The 11,386-nt window shown below is 47.5% G+C and overlaps 1 protein-coding gene and 1 pseudogene across 37 annotated transcripts in view; one reads left to right on the top strand and one right to left on the bottom strand.

Moving 5' to 3' along the window:
• The window catches only part of FLCN (folliculin), a 32,189-nt gene extending 31,366 nt beyond the window's left edge, over nt 1–823 (bottom strand). For 20 of the 37 annotated variants that reach the window (XR_013535333.1, XR_013535332.1, XR_013535336.1 and 17 more), the window contains exon 1: nt 565–789. Coding sequence is in view for 2 of the 37 variants with exons in the window: in XM_078372240.1 (XP_078228366.1) it covers nt 565–575 (11 nt within the window). In the remaining 35 variants the exon portion in view is untranslated. Of the gene's footprint in view, nt 1–564 lie in introns of all 37 variants that reach the window. The other 17 variants (XR_004743049.3, XR_013535328.1, XR_004743048.3 and 14 more) reach the window with 1 other exon arrangement.
• Nucleotides 824–8,653: 7,830 nt separating this feature from the next.
• Nucleotides 8,654–9,915, top strand: LOC144582807 (actin, cytoplasmic 2 pseudogene; annotated as a pseudogene).
• Nucleotides 9,916–11,386: the final 1,471 nt, after the last annotated feature.

The following is an 11,386-nucleotide window of genomic DNA, read 5'->3' on the forward strand; positions in this document are numbered from 1 at the left end:
GGCTGGAGAGCCAGTACCTAATTCCAGCAAGCTCCTCCTTCCCGTGTCCCCATGACTGTTGCTGACCACACCTTGGACTTCAATCTACAAGCCAATCAATTCTTTCCAGGTGATAAAGACACGACTGACAATACTCTCAACTGGAGAGAAGCGCCGTCTTCCACCCTCCGTGGATGGCACGGTGCTACCCTATTAGCGCATTAGAGGGCCCTCCTGAACGCCAAACTGGGAGAAGAGGATGACACACATCCTCTCTTCCAAACAGAAAGCGAAGACAAAACCTGGGAAAAGGGAAGGCAAACAGTCCTGTTTCATGGTAACGACAAATGAGAATAAATCAACGACCTTGACCCGGGGTTTGAACCCAGGTCAAAGTCCTCATCCCTACAGACTTGGTTAATGGGCGTGCCCCCAACCTATCTACAAATCTCAGGGTCTCGGCGACGCCCTGCACTCTGACCCTAAACCCTCCCCCATTACTCGTCCACCCGGGACCAACGCAAACTCGGTCATGCCCCTCCGCCAACCTCTCAGGCCCCCGCCCACCAGCTCCCCAATCCAGACCTGCGGGACATCTGCACCAGGCAGCCGGGGTCCTACTCCGCGTCCCAGCCCCGCCCCTGACTGCGCCGTGGAGGTGGTCGCTGCAGGTCCCGGACTCGCGGGATCACAGGCAGGCTCCCGAGCCCACGGCAGGGATGCCAGCCGGGGTGCCGAGGCTCTCAGCCCCGGCTCGGGCTCGCAGGGGAGCTGGCAGAACCAGGAACGGCTACACTCACCCGTGGTCCCTCAGCCCCGCGGAGACCCAGGCGCGTGACTCTCCGGGCCGTACCACCGCCTAGCTCTGAGGTGGGGGCTCGGGAGCCGTTAGAGTTAGTCCTGCACCGCGAAGCGAGCCAGACCTCGCCAGCTCCCGCACGCTCAGGAACACATCCCGAGTGTTGCCACTCCGAGGTCTGACAAGGAAGCAAGGGCCCTGCCCGACAACCACCTTTCCCGCCGACCCTATTCCGGTGCCTCTCTCCGAGAAGTTCCGAATGGTTCAGACCGCACCGGGCAGGGCTGCTCAGGGGAAACCATTTCATTAAATGTGGGGGGATGCTGAAACTTAAAAACCATTTCCAAAAGAGATTTGAGGGCAAATATAAAGCTCCCTGTCCACACAGAAGAGAAAAATAGAGACAAAACGTTATAAGAGATTGTCGGGTTCTCTTTTTGTGCTTCACCAATGTTTTGTATTAAATTGCTGATGGAACCTGTCCTCTCCCTACGTTGAGGGTGTGGAAGATGCGGGCGACGGCCGTGACGTGAAGCGGGGAAGGCTAGGCCGCGGGGGAGGTTGGTTCCGGAAGTCGGGACCGGTGTGGGTGCGCGCCTGTGTGGGATTCGTTATTTCTCCCTCCGTGCATCTCCAACTTTTTTAAAAATATGAAAATCAGTTATTGAATACTTTTTTTTTTTTTTTTTGAGACGGAGTCTCGCTCTGTCGCCAGGCTGGAGTGCAATGGCGCGATCTCGGCTCACCGCAACCCCCGCCTCCTGGCTTCAAGCTATTCTGCCTCAGTCTCCCAAGTAGTTGGGACTACAGGCACCCGCCACTACACCCGGCTAATTTTTGTATTTTTAGTAGAGGCGGGGTTTCACCATGTTGGCCAGGCCGGTCTCGAACTCCCTACCTCAGGCGATCTGCCTGCCTCGGCCTCCCAAAGTGTTGGGATTAAAGGCGTGAGCCACCGCGCCCAGCTGAATAACATTTTTTTTTTTTTTTTTTTTTTTGGAAATGGAGTTTCGCACTTGTTGCCCAGGCTGGAGTGCACTGATGCAATGTCGGCTCACTGCAGTCTCCACCTCCCGGGTTCAAGCGTTTCTTCTGCCTCAACCTCCCGAGTAGCTGGGATTACAGGTGCGTGCCACCACAACCAGCTAATTTTTTGGTTTTTTTTTGGTAGATAGGGGTTTCGCTGTGTTGATGGGTTTTCGCCAGGCTGGTCTTGAACTCCTGGCCCCAGGTGATCCACCTTCCTTGGCCTCCCAACGTGCTGGGATTACAGGAGTGACGCACAGCGTCCGGCCTGAATAATATTTTTAAAAATGTAAGCATCCATTACTCAAGTTTAGCTACTTAAAAGTTAATTATGGACTGAGTGCGGTGGCTCACGCCTTTAATCCCAGCACTTTGGGAGGCCGAGGTAAGCAGATCACCTGAGGTCAGCAGTTCGAGACCAGCCTGGCCAGCCTGGTGAAACCCCCGTCTCTACTAAAAATACAAAAAAATTAACCAGGTATGGTGGTGGATGCCTGTAACCCCAGCTACTCCGGAGGCTGAGGCAGGAGAATCACTTGAACCCAGGAGATGGAGGTTGCAGTGAGCCGAGATCGCGCCACTGCACTCCAGCCTGGGCGACAGAGCAAGACTCCGTCTCCAAAAAAAAATTTAATTGTAAAGCCATTAATTTGTGATGTAGTGTGGATCCTTCCAGTGAAGCCCTGAGAGATGGGAATCACGGCCGGGCGGTGGCTCATGCCTATAATCCCAGCACTTTGGGAGGCCGAGGCGGGTGGATCACGAGATCAGGAGATCAAGACCATCCTGGTCAACATGGTGAAACCCCGTCTCTACTAAAAATACAAAAAATTAGCTGGGCATGGTGGCGCGTGCCTGTAATCCCAGCTACTCAGGAGGCTGAGGCAGGAGAATTGCCTGAACCCAGGAGGCGGAGGTTGCGGTTAGCGGAGATCGCGCCATTGCACTCCAGCCTGGGTAACGAGAGCGAAACTCCGTCTCAAAAAAAAAATTACAGAATTTAGCTGGGCATGGTGGCGCGCGCCTGTAGTCCCAGCTACTCAGGAGGCTGAGGCAGGAGAATTGTTTGAACCCAGGAGGCGGAGGTTGTGATGAGCCGAGATTGTGCCATTGCACTCCAGCCTGGGTAACGGGGTAACGAGCGAAACTCCGTCTCAAAAAAGAAAAAGATGGGAATCACAGCCCAACCGGCTTGGGCGCGCTGCACACCCCCCCCCCGCCCCCCTTCCCCGCGAGGCTATGGTTCCCGCAGGGTCCAGAATATACTCCTCAGGAATAGAAAAAAGTGGGTGGTTGTGTTTTTGAAATCACAGAGGTGAAACCACAGTGGGTGGTTGTGTTTTTGAAATCCATGATGTTTTGAAAAAGGGACACGAGAAAAGAACGAAATTGCAGTTTGTGTTTTCTGCCATCTTCTAGTGGTTTGATAAAGATTAAGGAATACGGGGTGGCATTATGAGATTAGGCATTGCCTTTACGTGTTTAATTATTCTTATCAAGCCAATTCTTCCTGCTGTTGGACAGCGCAAACTTAAGATAGTAAGTTACAGGGTGATTTTTTTTTTTTTTTTTTTTTTTTTTTTTTGAGACAGAGTCTTGCTCTGTTGCCCAGGCTGGAGTGCAGTGGTGAGATCTCTGCTCACTGCAACCTCCTCCTCCCAGGTTCAAGTCATTCTCCTGCCTCAGCCTCCAGAGTAGCTGGGATTACAGGCACCTGCCACTATGCACAGCTAATTTTTGTATTATTTGTAGACATGGGGTTTCACCATGTTGGTCAGGCTGGTCTCGAACTCTTGACCTCAGGTGATCCACCTGCCTCTGCCTCCCAAAGTGCTGGAATTACAGGCGTGAGCCCGGCCTTACAGGGTAATTTTTTAAAACTTATTTTTATTATTACTTTGAGGGTCTTCTGTTGCCTAGTCTGGAGTGCAGTGGCACAATCTCCCATGCTCAAGCGATCCTTCCACCTCTGCCTCCTAGGTAGCTGGGATTACAGTCGGGCCCTGCCATGCCTGGATAATTTTTTTTTTTTTTTTTTGGTAGGGACAGGATCTCACCATGTTGTCCAGGCTGAACTCAAGCGATCTGCCTGCCTTGGCCTCCCAAAGTGCTAGGATTATAGGCATGAACCACCATGCCCTGCCACAAGGCAATTTCTGAAGCAAAAACCCCACAAGGGTATACTGATTTGGAACGCTCACCATGAACAGTGCAGACACAAATCTTATTCAGTTCACAAGATGCTTTGAGAGCCTTCATGAAAAGGGGCAAGAAATGTTTGCAGCCACCTTGTCTCTGTGTTTAACAATTTTTCTAAAAGAAAACATTTCCAGCATTTGTCAAAGTGCAAAGGATTCACACCGAAAATGGCTGCATCTACACTTCTGAATACAAATTTGATTAACTGATTTCCACACTAACAAGCAAAGAACTTACAAAACTTCCCACAAGTTTCAATTAGTGACCATAGCTGTTTTTATTTAACAAAATGAATGTCTTTTTTAAAAAAATAGTTGTATATTCTATTGGGAAGACAGAAGTTTTTTCTTTTTCTGGTTTATTTTGTAATCCTGTATTTGCCCATTTTCTCTTAGTAGTTAGTGTTCTGGAAACATTAATATTTGTTAATGAGGATTTAAGTCAAGCACAAGGTTTTTTTCACTTTGTAACTTGAATTCCAGGAATTACCTTTTTCAGTTAGTGGAGGTCACCACCTTGCTCAGATTATCCTTATTCCCATGGTGATAGGCTAATGGAGGAAGGTTATTCAACCACTGCATTTCCAGTAAAAGCCAATGTGCATGCACCACATTCACCACAGCTGGGCTCAATTTAGACCGTAAACATCTTTCCCAGCACCACTGGCTTCTGCCACCTACGTCTTTTGGTACCACTTTCTCAAACCTATAAATCTTTTAAAAAATTAACTACTGCCAAATCTTTGCCCCCAGTGAATTGTACCAAAGGTTAATTAAATTGGGCTCTCATGGGGTATAAACTTTCAAGGACATGCAACAAAAGAGACATCTTAGAAGTTGGAAAATGTGCCCATTCTCATGGGAATGACAATTGAAACTCAGCAGTAACATTCAGAAAGCACAGATGTCAATAACATCCAACAATTCACAACCAAATGGTATGCAGTGTTAATTTCAGCTTCTATCCCATAATGGAAATTGTATGAAATGATTCCAGAAGCTCTGGACATGCTACTGCCTGGCACTCATAGAATCCAGAACATGTTTTTTCCACCACTGAAATATGCAAAATCAGAATTAATATATATATTTTTTAAGCCAGTCAAATTTAGCAGTCGGGGGTTGTATACCAACTTTACTGACACTAATGTTAATAAGTTCTGATAACCCACTACCATCAGACCAGCCAGAATTAAGATTTCTTGATGCTTTTCTGCCTTACGACTACTAAACCAAGAGACTTCATTACAGCTGAGTATCCAAATTGATAAATCACTTCCAAGCTGTCAGTTGCCAGGACCATATAGCCAAGTGGTAGGGAAAAGTCACATCTCATTCAATTTCTGAATGAGTTTTTATATGTACCCTTAGCCACAAGGGCTCTGATGTAGCTGGAGGATACAGCTGGGCTTTTCTCTTTCAGTCAAAACACGTGTCAATGACTGTTAGTTTTCAGTTTCAAGAAGAAATGGTGTATTTCATTTGTATTTCATTTAACATTTTAAATCACATCTCATTATTTTAAAGTTACTATAATTGATTCCCTGTTATAAAAATAATTAATGATCTAAACTTTTGTTTTTTCCAGCAACTGAGAAAACATTCCCTGTTTTTAGATGTTTTGAACAGTTTAGGAGTCTGGCCAGCTGCTGAAATGAAGAGGGAAATTAAATAATATCAATAGTAGTCTGTAATTGCTGCATAATAAAGTTTACTGTGTTGTGTTCAATATAAAACCTGACCCCCAGCTCTGCTTGAAATTAACGAACTCCCTGTAAAACCTACCTTATCTATTCTCCGCACATTCTCAGTAAAGTCCCCAGGCATCTCAAGACTCCTGTTTTTCTTGCAGACCAGCTGCAAGGTCACAGGGCAAGATAACACGCAAATAATGTGCAACATGTTTCTCAAAATGCTATTTTCGGCCGGACGCGGTGGCTCACTCCTATAATCCCAGCTCTTTGGGAGGCCGAGGCAGGTGGATCACGAGGTCAAGAGATGGAAACCATCCTGGCCAACATGGTGAAACCGTGTCTCTACTAAAAAATACAAAAATTGGCCGGGCGCGGTGGCTCACACCTATAATCCCAGCACTTTGGGAGGCCGAGGTGGGTGGATCACGAGGTCAAGAGATTGAGACCATCCTGGTCAACAAGGTGAAACCCCGTCTCTACTAAAATACAAAAATTAGCTGGGCATGGTGGTGCGTGCCTGTAGTCCTAGCTACTCGGGAGGCTGACACAGGAGAATTGCTTGAACCCAGGAGGCGGAGGTCGCGGTGAGCCGAGATCATGCCATTGCACTCCAGTCTGGGTAACAACAGTGAAACTCCGTCTCAAAAAAAAAAAAAAACACAAAAATTAGCTGGGTGTGGTGGCATGCACCTGTAGTCCCAGCCACTTGGGAGGCTGAGACAGGAGGATTGCTTGAACCCGGGAGTTGGAGGTTGCAGTGAGCCATCACACCATTGCACTCCAGCCTGGTGCCTGGTGACAGAGCGACATTGTCTAAGAAAAAAAAAATGCTATTTTCAAATGTAACGTATGTCACAGGATATGTAACAGATTAACTATTCTTTGTTCTGGCTTCTGTAAACCTGTTAGCTGCTACATCATCCTGGATGTATAAAAAGCCAAGCCCTGTCTTTGGCGCTCAGCCTTGAGATGCTAATCCGCTAAACCGATGGCCAACTTAATAAAATCCTCCTCGGTCTCCTGAATATTCTGCAACAGAAAGTCAGCAAGCAATGAGTAACATTTCAGAAGGTGAGATTAATGCACAATTTCTTTTTTTTTTTGAGACAGAGTCTCACTTTGTCACCAGGCTGGAGTGCAATGGCATGACCTTGGCTCACTGCAACCTCCGCCTCCTGGGTTCAAGCGATTCTCCTGCCTCAGCCTCCCAAGTAGCTGGGACTACAGGCGTGTACCATCATGCCCAGCTAATTTTTGTATTTTTAGTAGAGACGGACTTTCACCATGTTGGCCAGTATGGTCTCAATCTCTTGACTTCATAATCTGCCCGCCTTGGCCTCCCAAAGTGCTGGGATTACAGGCGTGAGCCACCGTGCTGGGCCCATGCACAATTTCTAAGTTCAGGTTTTAGGTAATTAGACAATTAACTCTGCACGTAAGGCATCTGGTCGGTTGCGAGGTATGAATTATCAGTGGTCCAATAAAGGCCATTAGGATTAATTTAATATTTTTTACCATGGCAATTTCTGTAAGCTTTTAAAAATTAACCTCCCTCCACCAATTAGAATTCGTCTGCTATGCCTTTTGTGGTTTAATCTACTACTAAGTGTCTATGAAATATCAAGTATATAAACTTTAGTCTAACAATCAACTCTACAGCCAGTCTATGGATTCAGACTTAGTAAATGCTTTTTGCAATTTAAGTTCTTTGGTTTCAGCCTTGAATGTTAGGAAAAGATACAAATAGGATTTTGTCTTTGTTTACTATCATTAAGTAATTCAATTACTTAAAACATAGCCATCATATTTTCTTATTCACAGATATGTGACTTACAAGTCATTTGTTTTCTCTGCCCCCTTTGCAACTGCTCAGACTTAGGTGCAAATAACATCACCTTCCACAAAGTGGCTACTAATTCAGGTTGCAACCCAGAAACTTAGGATTTACAAACCCAAAACTTCATTTTTGTTTCTTTTTTGTTGTTGTTTTTGAGACGGAGTCTTGCTCTGTAGCCCAGACTGGAGTGTAGTGGTGCAATCTCAGCTCACTGCAAACTCTGCCTGCCAGGTTCAAGCAATTCTCCTGCTTCAGCCTCCCGAGTAGCTGGGAGTATAGGTACAAGCCACTACGCCTGGCTAATTTTTGTATTTTTAGTAGAGACGGGTCTTTACCGTGTTAGCCAGGCTGGTCTCAATATCCTGACCTTGGCCTCCCAAAGTGCTGGGATTACAGGCGTGAGCCACTGCGCCCAGCCACTTTTTTTTTTTTTTTTTTTTCTGAGACTCCATCTGAGAGATGGAGTCTCTCTCTGTCCCCCAGGCTGGAGTGAAGTGGTGCTATCTTGGCTCACGGAAACCTCTGCCTTCTGGGTTCAAGCAATTCTCCTGCCTCAGCCTCCCGAGTAGCTGGGACTACAGGCGTGCACCACCACGCCCAGCTAATTTTTTTATTTTTAGTAGAGATGGGGTTTCACCTTGTTGACCAGGATGGTCTCGATCTCTTGACCTTGTGATCCACCCACCTCGGCCTCCCAAAGTGCTGGGATTACAGGCTTGAGCCACCGCACCCGGCCTGAGATTTTCTTTCTTTTTTTTTTTTTTGAGATGCAGTTTCGCTCTTGTTACCCAGGCTGGAGTGCAATGGGGCAATCTCGGCTCACCGCAACCTCCACCTCCTGGGTTCAGGCAATTCTCCTGCCTCAGCCTCCTGAGTAGCTGGGATTACAGGCACACGCCACCATGCCCAGCTAATTTTTTGTGTTTTTAGGAGAGACGGGGTTTCACCATGTTGACCAGGATGGTCTTGATCTCTTGACCTCGTGATCCACCCGCCTCGGCCTCCCAAAGTGCTGGGATTACAGGCTTGAGCCACTGCACCCGGCCCTGAGATTTTCAAAATTAACTCCTGGTCTCCTGTGCACCCACCACTCCACTGCCCCACTCCTCTGCCAATCACAATGGAAGAAGAGATCATCACATTCATCACTGACAGTGGCTTTGGCATGTGGTTTGGCTGTGTTTCCATCCAAATCTCATCTTCAGTTGTAACTCCCACAGTTCTCACGTGTCATGGGAGGAACTGGGGGAGGGGGATTTAATCATGGAGGCAGGTCTTTCCCATGCTGTTCTCATGATAGTGAATACATCTCACAAGATCTGGTGGTTTTTAAAACAGGAGTTTCCCTGCACAAGCTCTCTCTCTCTCTCTCTCTCTCTCTCTGCCTGCTGCCATCCATGTAAGATGTGACTTGTTCCTCCTTGCCTTCTGCCATGATTGTGAGGTCTCCCGAGCCAGGTGGAACTGTAAGTCCATTAAACCTCTTTCTTTTGTAAATTGTCCAGTCTTGGGTATGTCTTTATCAGCAGTGTGAAAACAGACTAATGCAGACAACATGGAGAAGATCTGGCACCACACCCGCAATAAACCGCATGTGGTTCTAGAGGAGCACCTGGTGCTGCTGACCAAAGACCCCCTGAGCCCCAAGGCTAACAGAGAGAAGATGACTCAGATCATGTTTAGACCTTCAACACCTGGGCCACATATGTGGCCATCCAGGCCATGCTGTCCCTCTACACCTCTGGGCACACCACTAGCATTGTCCTGGACCCTGGAGGTGGCCACCACATGGTGCCTATCTATGAGGGCTATGCCCTCCCCATGTATCTGGACCTGGCTGGCCATGACATGGCCACTGCCACATCCTCCTCCTCCTTGGAGAAGAGCTGTGAGCTGCCCGATGGCAGGTCATCGCCATTGGCAACGAGCAGTTCCAGTGTCTGGAGGCACTGTTACAGCCTTCCTTCCTGGGTATGGAATCTTGCAGCATCCACGAGACCACCTTCAACTTCATCATGAAGTGTGACGTGGACATCTGCAAAGACCTGTATGCCAACACGGTGCTGTCTGGCGGGACCACATGTACCCTGGCATCCCGACAGGATGCAGACGGAGATCACTGCCCTGGTGCACAGCAGCATGAAGATCAAGATCACTGTGCTTCCCTGTGAGTGCAAGTACTCAATGTGGATCAGCGGCTCCATCCTGGCCTCACTCTCCACCTTCCAGCAGATGTAGGTCAGCAAGCAGGAGTATGAAGAGTTGAGCTCCACCGTCGTCCACCACAAATGGACTGTGAGCTGACTTGTGGCATTTGCTGCATGGGTTAATTCTGAAGTATAAATTCGCCCCTGGCAAACGCATATACCTCATGCTAGCCTCACAAAAGTAGAATAAGCCTTCAAAAAAATTATCCTTGAAGTTTGTATCTGATATCAGCACTGGATTGTAGAACTTGTTGCTGATTTTGACCTTGTATTCAAGTTTAAATGATAGCCATCATATTTTCTTATGCATGGATATCTGACTTAAAAATCTGTGGTATTTAATGCCCTACACATATTTTTGATTTCAACCCTTATTACCTGTGGCTTGGTCACCTCGTGGCTGACGTAAGAACTGGCTTCTGGAAGACAAGTCGGTGGCTTGGTCGGTCTGTGTGTCCAGCCGTCTCCAATCTGTGCAGGGTGTTAATGTGTCAGGGCTGAGTGCTCTGGGATTTCTGTAGAGGCTGGTAAGGGCTCCTGAACTGATTGTCTCTGCCTTGCCGGACTATCAGGGTCGGAAAAGTCCAAGCCGTAGGACCCAGTTTCCTTTCTTAGCGGTTTTCCTGCTAGAACACCATGAGCTGCTACTTGTGTTGAGGTAGAAGCAGTTTGCATTTCCACCCATAAATGTATTCATCCTTTTAATTTATGTGAGGTTTTCTTGTTCGCAATTCTCCATTCTTTGAGACAGCACATTTTGTTTTTTTTCCTCTTATGTGAGAACTTTAGGCCCCAGCAACACATCATTGTGTAGGAAAAACAAAAGTGCTGCCAAAAAAAAAAAAAAAAAAACTGGCCAGGCATGGTCGCTCATGCCTGTAATCAGAGCACTTTGTGAGTCCGAGGCGAGTGGATTGCTTGAAAGCAGAGGTTTGAGACCACCTTGGTCAACACTGTGAAACCCCATCTCTAGCAAAATGCAAAAATTAGCTGGGCATGGTGGCAGGTAATCCCAGCTATCAGGGAGGCTGAGTCAGGAGAATTGCTTAAACCCAGGAGGTGGAAGTTACAGTAAGCCAAGATTGTGCCACTACACTCCAGCCTGGATAACAGAGTGAGACTCAAAAAAAAAAAGAAAAAAAAATCAAGGCTGGGCATGGTGGCTCACACCTGTAATCCCAGCACTTTGGGAGGCTGAGGCAGGGGGATCATTAGGTCAAAAGATTTAGGTCATCCTGGCCAACATGGTGAAACCCAGTCTCTACTAAAAATACAAAAAATTAGCTGGGTGTGGAGGCATGCTCCTGTAGTCCCATCTACTCATGAGGCTGAGGCAGGAGAATTCCTTGAACCTGGGAGGCAGAGGTTGCAGTGAGCTGAGATGGCGTCACTGCACTCCAGCCTGGTGACAGAGCAAGACTCTGTCTCTAAAAACAAAAGTCAGTAGTCTCACTGAGGTAGCAGCTATAGTGAACAAATACCACCCCCTTAGGGTTTGGGTAACAAAGGGGAAAAGATTGGGATGAATAGAATTTAGAAGTCTGAAGGGGGGCACAGTAGGGAGATGAAGGAGGCCTGCCTCCTGGCCCCTTATCTCTAAGGGGCTGCACTGAGGCTAATTCTAGGAGCATGGGGGAAACTGTGCA

Source organism: Callithrix jacchus, chromosome 5 (genome assembly GCF_049354715.1).
Source record: "Callithrix jacchus isolate 240 chromosome 5, calJac240_pri, whole genome shotgun sequence".
Lineage (NCBI taxonomy): Eukaryota > Metazoa > Chordata > Mammalia > Primates > Cebidae > Callithrix > Callithrix jacchus.